Below are 22,236 nucleotides of genomic sequence, written 5' to 3'. Positions count from 1 at the left end.
TAAATCATGCCTCTTAAAAACACTAAGACAGACACAATTATTCAGGACTATCTGAAGCCTAGTTGCCACCTGATAAGGTCTGCGGCACAGTAAGAGCTCACATTCAGTGGCACCCTGGTTCCCAGAGGAGAAAAAAATGAAACCCCAATCCAAATCAGAACCTGCAAAATTATGTTAAAGGTTATTGTCAGAGCATCACAGACTGCAGACGAATTTAATTTGACCTTTCCACTCCGCCTGCTTTTGCCATTTGTAATATGCAACACATGCAAAGGGATAATTCATTAAGGGCGGGCCTCCCCACTGGAGCAAAAAAGCATCTCTGATTGTTAAGGTAGGATGCAATCCATTTGATCCCCTAGTGTATGTTGCGAGGCGTTGGTTTATTTCTAGTATCTTCGGTGGCGCTCGTGCGGTCACACCGATGGCAGATAGAAACTGCACATCATAGAATGAAGAAAGGTAGAAATGATGTACAGGATAAAATAGTGAGAGAAAAACACTATATACACACAAATAACGCAAACAACCCAACGAAAAGTGAAACATACTTGTTTTAGGGCTTCTGCAGAGGTTGGACTCCAGTTCCCAAGAGTCCATTGGACTCAAACAACACTGTGGGAGCAAGGTGGTGGGTTAAAAAGAAGAAATCAAATATAAATTGTCAAAATGTAAATGAAATGTAAATAAAAATTTCAAGTTGTACAAAATTGGAACTTGTTCTCTTAATTGTTACCCTGTTATAATATGAAAGCAAGGTGTAAACATGATCATTCTTGAAACAATGAAACCTAAATATGAAATGAAATCTGATCCAGTTAAATTTCTTAATATAAGTTTTTGGTTATACTGTGAATTGTTTAGCGGTGCATGTTATTCTAAAGAGATACAAATGTTTGTTTTCATAATCTCTCATTACCATCAGAATGTAATACTTGCATCGCCTCTTAAATTATTTTCTTTTCATTTGATGTCACCAGGCCTATTGTTTGTTTAACCTTTGATGTTCTAATCCAGAGTTTCCCAGCCCTTTTTTCTGCCACGGCACACTTTTTACAACTAAACAAATCCCACTGCACACCTCTATCCCACTGTCCCACATAACCATCATTGATAGTTTTCTTTGTCAAGAACTTTCATGTTTTCTGTCCATTTTAGTTGCATGTTTACTCGTAATGTTTAAAATTCGGCTATGCAAAAAAGGCAAGTCATGTAGGCATGGTGTATAATGAGATCACAGGTGGCAAGAGTGCTAATTGGGTAATGAATAAAACAACAAATTTACATCTTTTCTTATTTTTAGATTTGTTCTTGCAAATGAATTCTTGCAATGCAACAGCAAATAATTTATAATCTATTTATTTACATGGCTCCAGACTAACATTTAAGAGTAGTAGCACCAGTGTTAAATTCTACAAATGGTCACACCAGCACTTGAGTTGTTCGCATCGGTCGCAAACATTTTCTTTCACGGTTTCTTTCTTTTTATCAGACTCTTGATGATTAAAATGCAGTAATCTGAAGACAAACAAAGCCTTTTTCTACAATCAGAGGACATTAGAAAAGATTTTAGACATAAGGAAAGTTCCATTGTATCCATAGTTTTAACTGTGGCATTTGCAATAAGATCATATTAACCATAAGTAAAAGTAAAACCATGATTAGCATTAACCATAAAACAAATTATGGCTTTTTCATCCAGAAATGTAATTGTATTCTCTCACTACTATATTGATATAAGTTCATGGTAAATATTTTTTTAAAATATCTGTGATGTGTGAATTGAAGTTTACAATTTCTTTCTGTTAATTTCAGACAGATTTCTCCTTTATTCCTTTTCAATGCTGTTTAGAATGTTGGGGCCGTTTAATACAATTTTAAACTGGTTTAGATCATCGACACATAATGGGCTTTCATAGAGGTTTTAAACAAATAATCAATGTCAAATTGGAGACCCAGCCCGTGCTCAAGACCGGTCCATGTGTGCTGATCTGTCTATTGAGCAGCGCTGACTGATCCGGGTAAAGCTGTTTCCTTTCGCGTTTGGAACGTTTGTCATTTGATATTTCTCATAAGGAACAAAAAACAGCAGAGCACAATCAGAGAGTCAGTCAGCTTTGTAGTCACACCAATGCGACCTCTTGCAAAGTTTAATCATACTGTTAGGAAAATGGTTGAAAAATTAGTCTCAGTCTGGAGCCCGGATTTATTTTGTGGAATCTGATAATTTTCCACAACACATCTGACAAAAACACGGATCTAATCTATAGAGCGCAACAGTGCCCACCCACTTTTTCAGCTATCGTGGATCCGGATGCCCACGGAATAAACCAAACCAACCAGCGCTCAGTTGATGTACAACATTACAAACTTTGGGCCATATTTTAAGAGCACTAGCGCAAAGTCATTATGCATGGCCATGAAATTGTTATATTTTCGTGCAAGCATGCGCTAAGTCTAAGCGCAAGTAGGTTTGGCGAAATCGCACGCACAATGTGCAAATGCGCTGGATTAAGTGCAATTTAATTCTAAGGTTTTCTCCAGTTATTATTCTACCATCTGCGTCCTATTAAATAGTTAATTCCCTCAAAGCACCAGCGATATAAATCAAAACAGCATATTCTTAAGAATTTGGTAGTGTAAATTGACTGTATGCAATGAATTAGAGTTGAACGTTTTAAATCCTTGATGATTGTCGGGCATATTTCTATGACAGTGACTCGTTCCTTTTTATACACATGGAAAATGTAATTCTTTTCAGAATTTGGATGTAAGCTCCGTTAAATTGCAGAGAATGTAAGTGTTATTTTCCTCTACTGACACACAAAATAAATCATCAAAATTGTATTGGCATGCGCTTCGCTTCTATATAATGTAATTATTGAAACATGGAAAAATTCAATCAAAAATATTTCTAAATTGAAATTTCACTTCAGACAAAATGAAAATATAATCAAAATAACGAAGTGGACGAAAAATCACAGCCAACCAATTCCAAATCATTTTGCTCTCTCCAACTTCTTCCACTGGCCCATTTTGCAGTGACTTAAAAATCACTCTACGACAACAGGAAAAAACCTTAAGGCCTACAAATTAGACTATAATACAATTGTAAATTTAAACATAATAATAATAATAATAATAATAAAATTAAACCATGACCTATAGATAGTTTAACAGATATCTCTCTCTATCTCATACATTTTTGCTGACGTAATAGAATTAGAAATGAGAAAGACACAACGAAATATATAACTATTGATTTAAAGAATAGAAACTATATTATTTTACTTTTATTGTAAAATATTCAGATATTTGCTATTCATGGGTAGTGTAGTCCTTAACCAGGAATTCTCCTGTTAAACACAATTTCTAATGCAGACGTATGGCCATCAATTAACAACATCTGAGCTCACCGTAGGTCTGTATTTATATGTTTATAAGTTAGCATTAAAAATCAATTGCCTGTAGAAAACAATAGATGTGATTCATTTTCCCAATGGATAAAATTTAGTTCAGCTCTAATTTTTTCTCTCATCCTTTTTCACTAAGAAAAATGTCATATTATGGAAGGTTTCATGTTGACTTTGAACGCAACCTGAAAAAAATATCAAAGCAAATATTTAGCCTTCTCAAAGCAGAAATTCATTTTTAAAAGCACTAAGGTGCAGTTCAGGATCCATCCGCGCATTAGCCGTAAAGGCCTTGAATTAGCATCAATGGTTAGCGTAGCTGTGGCAGACAGTGAACTGAAACTACCAATTTAAAGTGACACACAGAGTTAGTGTGCATGCTAATGGAGGCCGGGGGCCCCTGCCCTATTTCATTTGGTAGCTCACACTGAAGAGAGCAATCACTGGTGACGTTGATTATAAGTCTATGTGTAGAGAGAGAGCTCTCTCTGTAAAATGTAGCATTTGGCCTCTGTCACTGGGGATCTGTCTAGACAGCATGCACAACCATCGCACACTAGTAAAAAATAAAATACTAAGTAAAGAAAAACCTGGCTACTCTCATGAACTCATACAGGGTGCTAAGTGCACCCTGTTTAAAAAGCGATAGAAATCCTATTCATTTGGACTTTTGCGAGTGGGATGTGACTTTTTAACAAAAGCTGCAGTGTGTGCTAAAAGTGTGCAAAGATTAAAAAAAAAAAGGATTTGTAACAGTATTATCAATATTATTAGTTTGCATATAGTGATTTGGAATACAACGCCAATGAACCATTACATGCCCGCAATATCTTTAGTCTTTTGATGCACGAGTTATTAAATCATAAGAAATTCCAAACAAGATAATCATTCCTTAACTTTTTCTTTTTCAAAATAATGAATTTTGAGACAGTTACAGATCAGTCCACTGCAAAAGAACGATAAAACAGAGGTATTTCAGCTACTGCATCACCATTTTGAATTTGTCATGAATAAAAAGACAAAGACAAATAAAGAGGACAGTCATATAGAATTGTGGATTAGGATAACGGTGACTTGCATAAAACATCGCACACCCTGAATGGTTAAAAATGTCATTTAAAGATTGGTCCACTGTGGTAGACGTCATGCATCAGTGTTATAATATTAAAGATAATCGCACACAACTTGCACCCAAAAATTAAAATTATCTCATAATTTACTCACTCTCATGTCATCCCAGATGTGTACGACTTTCTTTCTTCAGCAGAACACAAACAGAGATTTTTAGGGTATCTCTGCTCTGTAGGTCCTCACAATGCAAGTGAATGGATATTACAATTTTGATGCTCCAAAAGCACATAAAGGCAGCATAAATGTAATCCTTAAGACTCCAGTAGTTAAATCCATATCTTCTGAATGCAAGTGAATGATACCAAAATTATAAAGCTCCAAAATGCACACAAAGGCATCATAAATTTAATCTAGAAGTCTTTAAAAGTGGTTAAATCTATGTCTTCAGAAGCAATATGATAGGTGTGGGTGAGAAACAGATCAAAATGTAAGTTATTTTTTACTATCAATCTCTTCTCTTTTTTCTTCTTTGATTCACATATTTCATGCATATTGCAACTTACTGGGCAGTGAGTAGAATTTAAAAAAGGACTTAAATATTGATTAGTTTCTCACCCACACCTATCATATTGCTTCTGAAGACATAGATTTAACCACTTTTAAAGACTTCTAGATTACATTTATGATGCCTTCGTGTGCATTTTGGAGCATTATAATTTTGGTACCCTTTCACTTGCATTGTGAGGACCAACAGAGCTGAAATATTCTTCTAAAAATATTTGTTTGTGTTTAGAAGAAGAAGGTCATACACATCTGGGAGGGCATGAAGGTGAGTAAATTATATGATAATTTATATTTTTGTGTGAGCTATCTCTTTAAATACAGTTTTATTAAAGCATATGAAAGTTTGCTGTTGAATGTGAATGATGAAAGTATTCTTATTTGTAAAGATATATAAAAAAGCTTTTGATTGAGATAAGTGTTTGTGTGTGTGTGTGTGTGTGTGTGTGTGTGTGTGTGCGTGCGTGTGTGTGTGTGTGTGTGTGTGTGTACAGAATTGTGTAAATTACAAGGAAAAATGTTTAGGTTACAAACTGGTAACTACAAGGTTATTATGCTATAAATGTGTTTTATGAATACAAACATGTCTAGTGCCCCCATAAATCAAATCGCTTAAAAAAACATACAAAACATTTTTATGTAAAAATGCAGGACGTTTTTTGAGAGGGTTAGTTTGGGTTAGGGTTATGGGACAGAATCTGTAGTTCGTACAGTATAAAAATTATTATGTGATATATGGAGAGTACTCATAAGGATAGCCACACCAACATGTGTGTGTGTGTGTGTGTGTGTGTGTGTGTGTGTGTGTGTGTGTGTGTGTGTTTTGACGGGAAGACAAGGGCAGATTGTCACATTTTCTCAGTGAGCATTTGACGCTCATCACTCTAGACTGGTGACTGCTCAGCTTATTAGCATGCGCAATTACAGCTCCATAAGTGACATCTGATTAAAAATGTATACAATTTTCACAGGACAGAGTTACGCGCAAATATGTTTGTGGGGAAAAAAACAAGACTCTTTTCCAAGGTCACAGAGATAGCTCGATAAACTGTACATACACACAGACACACAAAAACACATGCACATTAATATATGTATGAAAAATGCATGTGTATATATAAATCTTTAAGCAGTTTCTTCTTATGTTACTTTATACATGTTTTTAATAAAAAAATTATATTGAAATTAGATATTATGTATTTAAACTAGATTTGCATTTCCAGAGGAAAAAAACTGTGTTTGCAAGAGAGCAAAAAATTCTGTTAATGTATTAGGTAAGCTGTAGATTTGTTATCTGTACATGAGAATCAACAAATAATACAACATTGTCTTGGCATTGTGAAGACAGCTATAAATGGCTAAATATATGCCAATATAAAACAAGACTGGTTGCAATACAGTGTGCAAAGAGATTTAAGAAGACAAATAGCAATTCTACATGCAAATATTATAGTGACATCATCACTATCAGTTAGATTTTGAGTGATGAACATTCTAACAATGCAAGTAAATTGAGGATTTTCAAACTTTCATCTTTAACTTCTTAAAAAGTATAAAATTTACAAGAAACAAGAAAGCACACATAAAGTTTGAATTGTACATTCATGGTTTTGGGCTGTATTAACTGATGAATTTTATACTTATTTTTTGAGGAATATTTTTACAGTGCTGTCTTGCAAACACAATATTAATACAAACAAAATGGTATTATCAGCATCAATGTTTGTATGTATTTTAAGTGTGTGTATCTCACCTGTGTGGGATCTCATGTGTGTGCGGTAATGGCTAGGCTGGTTGAAGGTCTTCTTACAGACGGGACACACATACTCCCCTTGCTGAGACCCTGACCTCACCATCCCTACAGGTCACACACAAAAACACAGAAAGAGAGAAAACAGACATTTAAATTTGATGCAATTTACTCCCCTTGATGACCTTCCCAACCCATAAGACTTACTTTCTCCCGACAGATACGGGTTTGGAAAGAAATAAGGGTCAGTAAATGACAACTACATTTTCATAGTTCACCTGATCAAATGCTTTAAGAGCAGAAACATGTACCACAATTCACATGTACCAAAAAGAGAAGGTACGAGGTAAAGAGAGAGAGAGAGAGAGAGAGAGAGAGAGAGAATCAAAGTGAGGGGCAAGCATTATTAGTATGTTTCATGTGTCATTATGGGAGTCTACCTTCAGGGCTTGGATGGGGAGCTGTCAGGCTGCATCATGCGAGCATCTCAGACAGCCTGACATAAACATAGGCCCATATGACTGCATAAATTATTGTGAATTAAAAGCCTTGCCCTCTGATGTGCCCCCATCTGTGCTGCAATGTCACATGTCAGGTGTGCTACTTTCTCCCTTCCTTCCTCTCTCCTTGTCTCCTACTCCCTATCTCTCTTCTAGTTGCTCTTTTCCTGCCCGTCGCTCTGGCTACGGTGAGGGGAATCGCACAGACACGTGTGTATCGGAGAAGGACTCCATGAAGTAACGGGAACAGAAATTAAACCTGAAGCAACCAGCTTCTCGTTTCCCCCCAAGGTGCTTAAAGAGCGAACGCACTGAGTGCGAGCTGAAATGCTGTCCCCTTGGCTCCTGTCCGTCACCTGGCACGGGTGGTCTTACCTGCTCCAACCCCTCTGGACATGCTTTGTCGTAGGGACGAGCGTGACTGAGAGTGTTGGTGGCAGTAGTATGCAAGGCTACATTTAGTAAACATGAGTCTGAGAGATATTACAATGCAACAGAGACACAACGGTGGACAGCGAAAACAAAAGGAGAGCCTAATATTGGAGAGGTCACTTTATTGTTTGTGACTCAAAGGGCTAGTGAGAGCACTGATGATATCAGGCCAGACAGCTGACAGAGAATTCTCTTTTTCGTAGAAATACACTGAATCCAGCCAAGTGGGCCACTGCCTGGCAAAATGTCCTCAAATGAAGTGGAACAGAAAAAAATTATTGAATTCCACCGTTTTGCATAGCAGCTTGTGGCTTAAAGGGATAGTTCACCCCAAAATGAAAATTCTGTAATCATTTCTCACCATCATGTTATTCTAATCCCATTGTATGGAGAAAAATACATTCACAGTGAATAGTGATTGAAGCTGTAATTCTGCCAAACAATTTCACAGTGTTGGGGTGTACAGATATGGTTAGGAGAGTCAGTTAATGTTCACATCAACCATCAGAATAGGGAAAAAATTTGATCTCAGTGATTTCGACTATGGCATGATTGTTGGTGCCTGACGGGCTGGTTTGAGTATTTCTGTAACTGCTAATCTCCTGGGATTACTCAGAATGGTGCCAATAACAAAAAACCTCCAGTGAGCGGCAGTTCTGCAGACTGAAACACCTTGCTGAAGAGAGAGGTCAATGGAAAATGGCCAGACTGGTTTGTGCTGACAGAAAGGCTGTGGTAACTCAGATAATGCACAACATGTCAAACCTTGAGGTGGATGGGCTACAACAGCAGAAGACCATGTTGGATTACAATTCTGTCAGCCAAGAACAGAAAACTGAGGCTGCATTGGGCACAGGCTCACCAAAACTGGACAGTTGAAGACTGGAAAAATGTAGCCTGGTCTAATGAATCTCGATTTCTGCCGAGGCACACAGATGGTAGGGTCAGAACTGCAACAGCATGAATCCATGGACCCAACCTGTCTTGTGTCAACAGTCCAGGCTGGTGGTGCGATGGTGTGGGGAATATTTTCTTGGCACACTTATGACCGTTAATACCAATTAATAATGGCTTGAATGCTACAGCCTTTTTGAGTATTGCTGTTGACTATGTGCATCCCTTCATGGCCACAATTTACTCATCTTCTAATGGCTACTTCCACCATGATAAAGCACCATGTCACAAAGCATATGTCGTCTCAAACTGGTTTCATGAACAAGACAATGAGTTCAGTGTTCTTCAGTGACCTTCCCAGTCACCGGACCTGAATCCGATAGAACAATTTGTGGTACAAATGGAGATTTGCAGCATGAATGTTCAGCTGACATATTGGCAGAAATTGCATGATGCACTCATAAGGAATTATTTAAACAGTTTGTGGAATCCATGCCATGAAGAATTGAGGCGAGGTGATCTAACCCCTCAGAGACCGCCTGGCATGCCATTATTTGTATGACGTTTCAAGCTTGTGATGCCTGTCAGCGATAGCTGTCTGAAAAGTTTTTACACAGTTTTGTAGGTTACATGATGATGAAGAGATTACTCAATAGTTCCATTAACCTTTGCATTTGTGCACACTGGCAAAACAGTATGTGTGTGTGTGTGTGTGTGTGTGTGTGTGTGTGTGTGTGTGTGTGTGTGTGTGTGTGTGTGTGTGTGGTGGTGTGCCACTTTAGTCCTCACCAGTCTCATTTGTCATTTCGGCTCTGGAGTAAAAAATGTAGCTAATGTGCCTTTACTTAATAATTCAAGTAATCTGACCTGACAACCATTTTTCAGCATGTCAATCTTTACCTGTTTGGGGAGATTTCAATGGTCCTGTGACATTACTGATAGTGTAATCAACAACAGTTCAGTTATTCTAAAAGTCAAGACTCAGATCTTTAAAACAGCACTCTGTCTGCCATTGAAACTTATTTTAGGAAATGTTCCATTGGTAAACCTTGCTTTCTAAAGCATTTATTGGTTTGTTGCATTCATATCTCATGATATAATGTATGTTAATATTTATTAAAAAGGTAAAGCTTATGATCACATGATATAGTATGTGTGCATCAGAGCCTAAAACAAGGACTTAGTTTGGATAAATGGTGTTTCTATTGAGTATCCATTGTCTCTTCTTCTTGGAATACTTTTAAAATATCATTCTGAAATTACAAACTGTCACTCAAGAACTCAAAGTCTTTTTAAACATAATTTTTTTTGGCATTGTCAGTGTTTAAAGTTTTCATGTGAACTTAGTTAACTTGTCTTAGTTGTCCAATTTCCTTCTTAAAGGGATAGTTCACCCCAAAATGAAAACTCATGAAAACAATTAAATGAAAAGTAAATGGTGACTAAGACTGAACATTCTGTTTAGGATCTCCTTTTGTGTTCCACAGAAGGAACAACACAAGGGTGAGTAAATGATCACTTTAATTTAATTTTGGGTGAACTATTCCTCTAAGTTTATTATACATCTTATGCTGCTATTTTGAACAGGTCTCTCAAAAATGAATTATTTATTCTTGAGGGACTGACTGGTTTAAAAGTAAGATGATTAAAAGTAAAATACCAACAACAACAAGGCATGTTTGGCATAAGAGAAAAATTTGATTAATAATAAAAGTGCCTAAAAACATTTCAAACATTTATAAATTGTCCCCCCACAATTGTAGTTGCATCTGAAGGTTTCTTTATCTGTTCTTGACTGAGGTATGCAAACGTAGGATATAAAACTAGAGAAGAAAACCCATTGGCTTAATGAATGTTTGATATAATGCATCCTTCCCTATTTAACTATTCAAGAGTAATAATTACATGCAGAACAAGAACATATGACAGTCCAGTATGCACTAAACCATTGCGAAGCTCATTTATATGATCTCTAATTAATAATGAAGATTATCTTGGAATAAACAAACCCGTAAAAACAGGCATCCTATCCTGCTTATGAATGACAAAGAAGAGCATCTTACCTGTTTGCTCTACCATGGCGTTGCTGAAGCCCCAGTGGTGGTAGAGCGCTGACAGATCATGAGGACTGCAGTTCTTTAAGAAACTCAAGATGTCAGTCACAGCTTCTGGACTGTCAGATGATGACTGCCTCTTGGACTGAGAGTGAGAAGATGGTCCACTCAAACCAAGTTTGCTCCAGGGGTCGTACCCTACCAAGGACTGTGTATCCTGAGCTTGAGAATCAGATCTCCCGGGGGTTTGAGGAGATTGGGCTTTGGATCTCCTCTGATCACTGAGGTTGTGTTTGCTAGAGAGCATAAAATGAAGTCCTTCTTGAGGTAGAAGTCTACTCTCCATCACTCTGCTCCCTGTCTTTGGTTTTCCGGTCTTCTGCGGACTTGCAGAAATGGGCCGAGTGGAACTTTTTTGATGGACGTCTACTTTGCGTTTGCTGCCTGCCAATTCATCTGTCCTGGATTTGCTGGTTTTGTGTTTGGACAAGAGAGACGATGTCCCTGGAGCTGTGGCTGTGTGCCAGCTCTTGTTTTGTGAGGAGCTGGACTCTACACTACTTTTCAGAGATTTTGATTTCTTTGTACATCCAGGGCTGGAATCAGGTGGACTTGTTCGGGAGGTTCTCGTATGTGGCAGAGAGGGACAGTCCTTACCCTCCAGAAATGGAGGTGGCCCAGTACGTCTCTTGAAATCAAGAAGTGATTTGGGCCCCTTAAGGCCATTTCTTGGGGCCCACTTAGGCACCAATGTAGTGCTGTCAACTTTGTGTGCAATTCGTTGGTGGATCCAGAGAACTTCTAGATAGAGTGTTGCATAGGAGCAATAAGGGCATGGGTGCTTCAGCAAATTGTTCAAAACTGCAGATGAAACCACTTCCTTCTCGTTATCCACCTCCATGGTGAGGTTAAGCAGATTAGAATCCACATTATCAGTGGAGCTACTCTCTTCCGCACCTTTGTTCTTTCCATCCTCATTCTTAGGAGCAGACGAAGCAGCACAGCTTAGTGCTGCCCTCTCCAGGTGAGTCGAGGTGGTGTAGGGCCAGTAAGGCTGCTGTAGCAGGGCATTTCTCAACCTGGGTAAGCCTGTGTTGATGGTTTGTTGAGTTTGGCTTTGGCTGAGTGAGCTGGTTAAGACATCACTCCTCTGACCCCAGTCCCTGATCACAAAATTATGGGTTTGGATGTGGGCAGCGATGGCCGAGGGCTCTGAAGTGCAAAAATCACAGTGGTCACAGGTGTATGGCTTTTTATCTGTGGAGAAAAAAATGTATGGATGTTTATTCTTACAGAACAAAATCAGAACGTCTCTGAATGTTTTGAAGTTAACATGAAGCCATTTGCAACCCATTTTATTTGAGTACTGTGACATATTTACGAGTAAAACAGGATTTTAATTTAGGTAATGAAAATGAGCTCATGTGACATTTTTTATCCAACTTAAATTGTTGTTGCAATCAATTTAAATTTGTAAAAGAAAGGCAATGGCATAACTACAGGCAGTGCAGGTTGTGCAGTTGCACTGGGGCCCGGGGTGAAAGGGTGACCCCCGACGGCTCTTTTCCAACGAAAAGGAATGATTAAAAAGGACCACGGGCCAAATGGTGAGAACCTTCACTGTCCCAACAGCAATAGAAGTCAAAGGGGGACAACACCACCCACAAAAACGATGAGGTGAATCCCCACCCCACCCCAAAAAGACAATTTTATGTGTCACTTAGAGTGCATCTCCATAAATGTGTGGATATTAAGTTTCACCTTCAATTAAGGATTTGTGTGTTGGATGTTAAGAAACCTGCAATGCCTAATTGAAGTTCTTGTTTCAAAGCTGCAAGATATTGTCTCTTATATTGTCTCTTGATATTGTTATCTAGTTAATCAAATGACTTTGCTCAACAAGATTATATCAAATTATTATTATTTTTTATTATAATTTGTAGTTATTAATACTGTTATTATTTGATAAATCAATTTAAATGCATGGAAAAGTGCATTAATCCATCATGGGTTATTAAAATTGTCTCTATGTGTCCCAATAAGATCAGGAACATGTATAAGACAGTACATAGGGTCAATTTATATGTCATGTTGACTAGATACATGGGGGTGGTTGGGGGGTCTACAGTCTTGACTCTAACTGATTTTTGAGTTTCACCACAAGATGGCACCACATTACCAAGGAATTTTATACTTGCTGTGAGATTATCTTTTATATGGTTTTCATACAGATGTCTGTGAATGTCAAAATTTCAAATACTAAATTAGTTTTGACTAAAATAAAAATGATCTACTTCAACTTTAGATTATGCTTAGGCCTTTGTTCACTTATGACCTACCCTGTCAAACTCAAATAATTTATATTCACCATAATAGTCACCATTCACTTTCATTATATCTTGTTTTTTTCATACCATGAAAGTAAATGGTGACTAAGGCTAACATTCTGCCACTTCTTTTGTGTTCTATGGAAGAACTAAAATCATATTGGTTTGGAAAAAAAGAGAGAACTATCCCTTTAAAAGTGTTAGCACAATCACACACGGTTTGTTTATTAACTGTACAGTAGCCATACCACGGAGCAACAGATCAGGGCCTGGGAACTTTGCCTGAGACTAACTCCTCTCATCTGTTAGCAAGATGTTTGTTTACATTGAACATGTCTGCAGTCTTTCAGTAGCTCTTTCCTTCAATCTTGCCCTCTCTCTCAAGCCATCTGGTTTGCATTGGTTGGCTTACACTAGCTGCTGTGTGGCTCGCCTCTTATTCCACCCTCTCTTAGGTAATTTTGAGCCAATTCAGAGAAGGGTGTCCTCTGAGATCAGTGCTGGGTAATGTTATTTATAAAAGAAACTCTTTAGAATATTGTGTTACTCCTTAATTAATTAAAAATACATTTTTATGGAAATGAAAGTGTTTAGTTAAGTTACTTTTGCATTATTTTTTGGGTTACTTTTTTCTCACAGCCACTTTCTCTTCTGCTATGCTATGCATTTCAAACAAGAGACATTACAGGTCATGCTAGCTACTGTACAACACTCATATCAAAACAATATACTAAAGATATTTAGAAAGTAGGACTTCATGTCATATTTCTAATAAAAAAAATCAATAACAGGAATATGCATGATTTGTTTTTCCATCAAAATGGCTGCCAATATGAATAATGAAGCATAACCACTGTTTTACCTAAAGCAGCAAAGTCCAGGATATGTCAACATGTGCTGTGCCCATTAACAATGTCAGAGTCAACAATGTCAGATGTTTTTCAAAAGTCAGGATAAAATTCAGTGGGGCATGCCAGCCTAACATGTTCAAGGAATAAGTCTGATGAATAATGAATATTTTTCACTGAAGTCATCTCAGTGCATGCTTGTTTTTTGCTTGTTGATCCACGGTGCATACAGATGCCACAACTTCAAAGGCGCATGTTGATACAACTTGAATGGAAATGTTTTCAATGCTACCAAAATATCATAAAAACTGTTTGTTTCATAAATCAAACTACTTGTTTAATATAAAACAAAAATGCTGAATATTTTTAGAAACTCAGACATTTTCTCTGTCTATACAATTGATGCAGAACGTTGCTCGGAGCGACTGATCCAGACTCTTTTCATCCCATTCTCCTAGTTACAGGGAGCTGTATCATTGAGCACTTCGGCTGCATAAGTTAATGAATTGAGCGAGTATTTCACCTTGTGTATAATGTCGTGGCCCGTGGAAGACTAGTCTTATAATCCCTCTGCCTAAACGCATTTACAGATTTTTTTCATGCAGTGTGTATTAACACATGAATCAATCGATTGACAGGTAATGTCTATATCTAAAAGGTGATTGGCTCTTTTACCAGCAAGGTGGGACTTCCATTCTACACTCTTATTCACTGTCTTTTGGGTCCTAGAGCTTCTTGGTTGGGCATTCCAATTTCTCCCATTCATTTAAATAGAAGGAACTCGTCTCTGCTATATAGTCTCTGGCCTCACACTCTATAGAAATACAATGCCCATCATGTCTCCTCCCCAATATTTGCATAATTTGATTTCTCGCAATTCAGGGACAGTAGAAGTGTACAAAAGCAAGGTGTTACTGTAATTTAAAAAGTGACTCCGATATTAAGGTCTAAAATGAAATAAAAATATTGCGTTACTTTACACTCGAAAAAAGTAACATGAAAAAAAGTCTGATTATGTAACGTGTGTTACTTTTATCACGTTACCCCAACACTGTCTGAGATTAACTTTAGACTAACATAATGAAAAAAACAAACAACATCCTAAATCAGCCTAAGATAATTTGCTGGTCTTAGGTGGTTTAAGATGGTCTAAAATGGTTTCACAGCCTGGCCAAGCTCAGCTGGTTTAGTTGGCAGGCCAACTGGTCTCCCAGACCAGCTAAAAGGTGCATAGAACCTCTCTATAACCAGCCAACTGAACATCCTGACCAGGTGGGGGACCAGCTAAGACCAGAAAACCATCTTAGGCTTTTCAAGCAGTTTACAGGAGGAGATAGCATGTTATTACTAAGCATTGTATGGTCCAATTATGCATCTTTTAGGGCAGATTAAATGAAAAATGAAAATATCAGCAGTGAGTGGTCATCTGTTTCAGCTCTGACACACTGAAACCTCTGTTCTGGAACATTCCAACCATTTCAATTCCTAACAGGCCAACTTTTGTTTTAGGCAATTTAGTTTCTTAACAGAGTCGTTATACAAGGCAAAACTATCAACTTAACACAGGCTTTAAATATTTTGTCATACCTGACCCCTTTATAAACAATTAAGATAACAGCCCACATTAAAAATATCAGAAATGATCTGCCGAGAATCACCAGATTCAGTTCTCTTACGAGAGGTTCTCTCGTATTGCGTAAGCTAGCTTACGCTACAGGAAAGATTCATCTTTTCTGAGATATTGAAGCCAAAAAATTATCCTTAATTTTGTATCATTTGTCAACGCAGTACAGCAACTGCAGACCTTGAGCGGGCTAGCTAGCGAGCTCATTGGTTGCTCTGCGGCAACTGCTGCAGCCTATAGACGAACTTGGGCGAACTCGCGTCCAATGAGAGGCGTCCGCGCGCTTACTGCATCAAAGTCCGCCAAAATGGGCGTGGCTAGAGTGCATATAAGCGTAGTTCGTAGGCTGGAACCCTGATTTTCATCTCTTCAGCGAAGCTCTTCGCATCTCTGAACTGGAAGCCGCGTCACCGTTCGAGGGGCATCTAGTAAGCTTGGACAGCGCTCGAAGAAGCCGGCCGTCTTCGCCACCTTCAGCCATCCTGCGAGCTACGCCATCCGGCAACGTATCCTTTTTTAGAGCAAGCTAAGTTCCTCAGCGAACTTCGCAAAAAGAGTATCGAGCGTCTTTTTAAAGATGCCTCGCACTTCCTGCGGCTCATGCCGCGCTCCTCTCAGCACCGGAGACCGCCACCTCATCTGCGCTCTCTGCCTGGGACGGGAACATGCAGAGCTCGCCCTCGCTGACGGCGGATGCGACCTCTGCGAGGAGCTTCCGATGTCGACTCTGCGGGCTCGACTCGAAGCATGCAAAACCGAAGCCGACGCGCCGCCTTTCGTTTCGCCGCACAGAAAGAAGCGCCGCTCCCAAAGGCTGCCAGAACCGGTGTTAGAAGCGACTGCCTCGCCGGAGCCTCTCCCTCGAGTCTCGCTTTCACCCTCCCCGCCCTCGGACGCCGCGAGTTGCCGCCGAGCGGCCGTACTGCTGCCATCTGGGATGACGAGGCGGAGGATAAGAGTTGCTGTTCCATCATGGCTTCGGACAGCGAGGAGTGGTCAGGCTCCCAAGCCTCCTCCTCGGCCCAGGAATCCAGAGGATTCGGTAGCAGCACACCTTTGCCCGCCCTCTGCGAGATGGCGGTCTAAACCGGTGCTCCCGTCTAGGCCTGCAGAACTACTTCCGCCTGTGTTGGCCGCGCCTATGCCGCCGCCGGCCAAGCCGCATCTGCTCTGCATTCCATGGCCGTTTTACAGATCCTCCAAGCGGACCTCCTTCGAGAATGGGATGAGAAAGGCGGACACCCAGAGGCTGTTTCAGATCTAAGGAGCGCGACGGACAACGCGTCGCTCTCTCCGTCCGGTCTCTTCGGTTCTGCGGTGAGTGGCATTGTTGACCGTTTCACGGAAGTCCAGAAAGCCACCCAAGCCATGAATCTCTTCCTGCCTCGTCGCGCTAGCTCCGCTGCAGGCCGCCCACGTGACCAGCCTCCTGCACGAGCCTCTTCACAGCGCCCAGCTCAGCAAAGCCAGACTTTTCAGCGCCGACAGGGCGGCCGCCCTAGGTAGCGCTCAGACAGCTGCCGCAGACCGCCGCCCCCCCGCGGGCCTCGGCCTAAGATTGCGTTGAAACCTGAGCAACCGAAGTCCTCCTAGCTTTGTTGAGAAAACGACGGCTCAGTCCCGCCGCAGCCGGACAGCCATCAAAGCTTCGCCCCCTGTCAGTCCCCTTCTCTCAGGCTACTGCAGTGGTGGATTCAGCAGCCAACAAGCCGGTGATACTGCCCGCTTGCCTGCACTCAAACGCCATTTTCACGCCGACCCAAAGAAATCTTGTAAAGAGCAAACATGCCTTGTGTATAAAATGTGCCCACAATCCAGTGTTCACCCCTACACACAAGCATTACACTTCCCGTGTTCCTATCAGAGCCCACTCACATAAAGCGGACACAGCCCGCTCGAGTGTTAGAGTCAATAAACGCGCCCACGAATCCGTGCGCGTGCCCCTTCTCTGGCCGCTCTGTCACATGACCAGCCTTGTGTAGAAAATGTGCCCACAATCCAGTGTTCACCTCTACACACAAGCATTACACTTCCCGTGTCCCGATCAGAGCCCACTCACATAAAGCGGACACAGCCCGCTCGAGTGTTAGTCAATAAACGCGCCCACGAATCCGTGCGCGCGCCCTTTCTCTGGCCGCTCTGTCACACGACCAGCCTTGTGTAGAAAATGTGCCCACAATCCAGTGTTCACATCTACACACAAGCATTACACTTCCCGTGTCCCGATCAGAGCCCACTCACATAAAGCGGACACAGCCCGCTCGAGTGTTAGAGTCAATAAACGCGCTCACGAATACGTGCGCGCGCCCATTCTCTGCCCGCTCTGTCACACGGCCAGCAAACACTTCTCTGTATGTAAGTCCCGTGCCCGTGACTATGCTCGCGTATCACTTAACAGATGTGACTCTTTCCCCATTCACCTCAATCGGGAAGTCACTCACAGAACAGCCTGTCCCTGCTGTCTGCGAGCAGTTATGCATAAGCACAGTAAGCGCGCCACACATTCTGTTCAGCTGCTGTGTGCGGCAATCAGGGCGATTTGGCCATTCACCCTCTAGCGTTACGCTTCAAAGCGTGGGAAGCTATCCCAGGATATCCAAATGGGTGTTAAGCACAATAAAACAGGGCTATTTGCTACAGTTAGATCGCCGCCCTCCCCGCTTCAGAGCCGGCTCGAAACTATTGTGAACACGGAAGCAGCCTGCATGCTTCGCTCAGAAATAGCAAACCTTCTGTGCAAAAGGGCCATAGAGAAAGTGCCACCTTCGCTGAGCGAAGTCGGGGTTTTACAGCCGTTATTTTCTTGTTCCCAAGAAAGACGGCGGCCTCAGACCAATATTAGATCTCAGGGTTTTGAACAAGGTGCTTGCAAAAAGACCGTTCAAAATGCTTACAATCAGGAAACTCCTCGCAAGATACGCCAGGGGACTGGTTTATCTCTCTCGATCTGAAAGATGCCTATTTCAGATTCAGATAAATCCCTGTCACAGGCCATTCTTGAGATTCGCCTCGACGGCCAGGTTTATCAATACACCGTCCTTCCGCTCGGCCTGTCTTGAGCACCTCGTACTTTCACGAAGTGCATGGATGCGGCGCCGCACTCCCTGCGGAGTCAGGGCTTGCGAATTCTGAACTATTTGGACGACTGGCTGATTATGGCACAGTCACATACGGAGCTTCTGTCTCACAGAACAGTTCTCCTCAGCCATCTGAACAGTTTGGGTCTTGCAGTCAGTTGGACCAAGAGCTCACTACAGCCCAGTCATAGAACTAGACTCCGTGGCAATGATGGCTCGCTTATCTACACAGCGCGCACGCTGTGTTCAGCGACTAGCCGCGTCCTTTCAGATGAACAGCCTCACGCCTCTGAAAAAATTTCAGAGAGTGCTAGGTTACATGGCCTCAGCCGCAGCAGTACTTCAGCTGGGTTTACTGCGCATGCGCCCGCTTCAGCATTGGCTAAACACCCGCGCGTCTCGCCAGGCTTGGGCCACAGGCCGCCAGCCGATCAAGGTGACTCAGACCTGTGTTTCAGCTCTGCAGCCCTGGACAGTGGCTGAATGGTATCAGCGGGGAGTGACGATGGGAGCTGTATCTCGCCGAAAAGTCATCTCGACAGACACGTCCAACACGGGTTGGGGCGCGGTCTGCGAGGGCTTTCCGTTTTTTTTGGCCTATGGTCAGTTCAGGAAAAGCTCCTTCACATAAATTGTCTAGAAATGATAGCGGTCGAGCACGCGCTAGCGCTTTCTCCCGGTCATTCAGGGTCACCACGTCCTGGTCCGCTCGACAACAGATCTGTGGTATCCTACCTAAATTGTCAGGGCGGTGTCAGATCCAGGAACCTCTTCCATCTGACCTAAACGCATACTGAGTTGGTCCCAGTGCCACCTGCGCCGCTGAGGGCGACGCGATGTGCCAGGCCACCTGAACGACGGCCCAGACACACTGTCCAGAGACAATATTCCCCAGGGAATGGTCCCTGCAAGCTCAAACAGTCCAGAAGTTATGGCGCATATTCGGCAGAGCAGAGATAGACCTCTTTAGCGCCAGAAGAGAACTCTCACTGCCCAATATTTTCTCGAAGCGAGGACGCGCTGGCCCAGGACTGGCCCAACCACCCGCTTTACGCCTTCCCTCCCGCCTCGCTATTGCCACAGGTAATGCAGAGGATCAGGGAAACGCGCCACTCGGTGCTCCTCATAGCCCCGCTGGGAGAATCAGACATGGTTCCCGGAGCTTACGCAGCTGTCACTGACAGCCGCGTGGCCCATCCCAGTGAGAGCAGATCTCCTCTCTCAAGCTCGCGGCACGATCTGGCATCCCCACCCAGAGCGCTGGGCGCTGCACGCTGGGTGATCAACGACTACCCGCCGCTCTGCCAGAAGGGGTAATAAACACCATCATACACGCTAGAGCCCCTTCCACGAGAAGACTCTATGCGTCAAAATGGTCTGTGTTTTCAAAATGGTGCACCGACAGAGACCTGGACCCACGGACATGTGGGGTGTCGCCGCTGCTCGTGTTTTTACAAAGAGCTGCTGGATAAGGGCAGATCCCCATCCACGCTCAAAGTGTATGTGGCGGCCGTCGCGGCGCTCGCTGAACCCCTGCACGGCCAGTCACTGGGAAAAACGAGCTGGTCATCCGCTTCCTCAGGGAGCTAGAAGGATGAACCCCCGCGCCCCTATCGGTTCCTATCTGGGATCTTTCTATAGTTCTCGAAACTATGAAAGCCCCCTTTCGAACCGCTTCAATCCGTGGATTTGAAATACCTTTCACTCAAAACCGCTTTTCTGACTGCCCTGTCATCAGTCAAACGCGTGGGAGACCTTCACGCGCTGTCTGTCAGTGCTGCGTGTCTTGAGTTTGGACCAAGTGACTCCAAGGTCATTTTAAAGCCTAGACACGGCTATGTTCCCAAGGTGATCGGTACTCCTTTCAGAGCACAGGTCATTTCCTATCGGCGCTGCCAGCATCCGATAGCTGAACGCGACGCCAATCTCCTTTGCCCAGTCAGAGCACTGAGATTGTATACTGCGCGCCTCGCCTCTTTCAGACGCTCTGAGCAGCTTTCGCTTCGCTCGAGGGCGCACCAAAGGTCTCGGCCTCGAAACAGACACTGTCTAGATGGATAGTGGACGCTTATTGCTATATGCGCCAAAAGACCTGCCATGCCCGTTGGGCATTAGGGCTCACTCCACTAGAGGCATGGCCTCATCGTGAGCATGGTCCAGCGGGATTTCCATTCACGACATATGTGTGGCAGCGGGCTGGGCTTCCCTCCACCTTTGTCAGATTTTACAATCTGGAAGTGCCCGCCCTGCAGGCAAAACTACTAGCGGTTTAATCACGCTACAGCTCCCCTGGTGAGCTGCACTGATGGGACTCATTCCACACAGACCGGCACCGCCGCTCTGTCGTTCCCTTCCCACAATGTGCTTATGTATTACACCCACACTGGCCCGCACTCTTGCCGGCCAAATATTATTTCCCCACTCACAAGGGCTCCCCCCACCCCCGGGGCTCATGCAGTGGATGCTTGGAGTGCACGGCGTTGACAATGGGTTCCCGTAGCGTAAGCTAGCTTACGCAATACGAGAGAACCTCTCGTGAAGAGAACGAATCGGTTACCTAACGTAACCTCGGTTCTCTCTAGACGAGGGAACGAGTATTGCGTAGCCGGCCGTGCTTCACGCCACGGCTACTTTCGCTTCATTCAATGAAAACCAGGGTTCCAGCCTACGAACTACGCTTATATGCACTCTAGCCACGCCCATTTTGGCGGGCTTTGATGCAGTAGCGCTGGACGCCTCTCATTGGACGTGAGTTCGCCCAAGTTCGTCTATAGGCTGCAGCAGTTGCCGCAGAGCAACCAATGAGCTCGCTAGCTAGCCTGCTCAAGGTCTGCAGTTGCTGCACTGCGTTGACAAATGATACAAAATTAAGGATAATTTTTTGGCTTCAATATCTCAGAAAAGATGAATCTTTCCCGTAGCGTAAGCTAGCTTACGCAATACTCGTTCCCTCGTCTAGAGAGAACCGATGTTACGTTAGGTAACCGATTCGTTGGACTTTATTGACTTTGCAGAAACAGTTTAAACCTGCTGAAGCTGTTTTGCCAGTATTGGCTGTTCTTTTGGTTGGTTTTAATGGGGTTTAAGGCACTTTCTGGAAGACCAGATTAAATCTTTAAGATGTTTATTATTATTAATATTATTGTTGTTATTATTATTACTATTATTATTATGTAGGGAAATACCTGCCATCATGAGTATTTTCCAGTTATATTAGTGATGTGTTTTGACCAAAAAGCTGCACCGACATGGGGAAATTGGGAAAAAGGTCACAAAAATCTTTAGAGCTTGTCTTCCTGAAACAAGTCTAGAAACAGCATCATGCAAAGAGGGCTGGACAGCTCCAGCCACAAACACAAGATTTAAAAATTCAGACTTTGATTTTGCACCTAGATAACTAAAAATATGACAAACAGCTTCAAAGATCCCACATTGGCCATAGACATAGTTTGTGAGTTTTCTGGAGTGCGAGATTATCAGAGGATAGAAAACAGATGTAAAGAGGAATGTTCAAGTGATACCGAGACTAAAATGTGATAACATATATAAATAAATAAATTCTACCGGCCCTTTAAAAAGTTGTCATTTATAATAAGTTAATAAAAATGTAAATCATAATATTTATATACTGAGGGGGAATCTGGTTCAAGCTTAACATATAAGTATTATAAAACAAAGAATTAAA

General features: G+C 42.2%; 1 protein-coding gene across 3 annotated transcripts in view; it reads right to left on the bottom strand.

Moving 5' to 3' along the window:
* LOC127650687 (zinc finger protein 516-like) overlaps positions 1-22,236 on the bottom strand; it is a 65,381-nt gene that overhangs the window by 5,382 nt on the left and 37,763 nt on the right. For 2 of the 3 annotated variants that reach the window (XM_052136278.1, XM_052136277.1), the window contains exons 3-4: positions 10,685-11,932; positions 6,799-6,903 (exon numbers count right to left, since the gene is read on the bottom strand). In XM_052136278.1, coding sequence (XP_051992238.1) covers positions 6,799-6,903; positions 10,685-11,932 — 1,353 coding nt within the window. Of the gene's footprint in view, positions 1-551; positions 616-6,798; positions 6,904-10,684; positions 11,933-22,236 lie in introns of all 3 variants that reach the window. The other variant, XM_052136279.1, reaches the window with a different exon arrangement.

The sequence above is a fragment of the Xyrauchen texanus genome, chromosome 10 (assembly GCF_025860055.1).
Source record: "Xyrauchen texanus isolate HMW12.3.18 chromosome 10, RBS_HiC_50CHRs, whole genome shotgun sequence".
Classification (NCBI taxonomy): Eukaryota; Metazoa; Chordata; class Actinopteri; order Cypriniformes; family Catostomidae; genus Xyrauchen; species Xyrauchen texanus.
The sequence above is the reverse complement of the archived record's forward strand: the minus strand, read 5'-3'. Positions and strand labels throughout refer to the sequence as shown.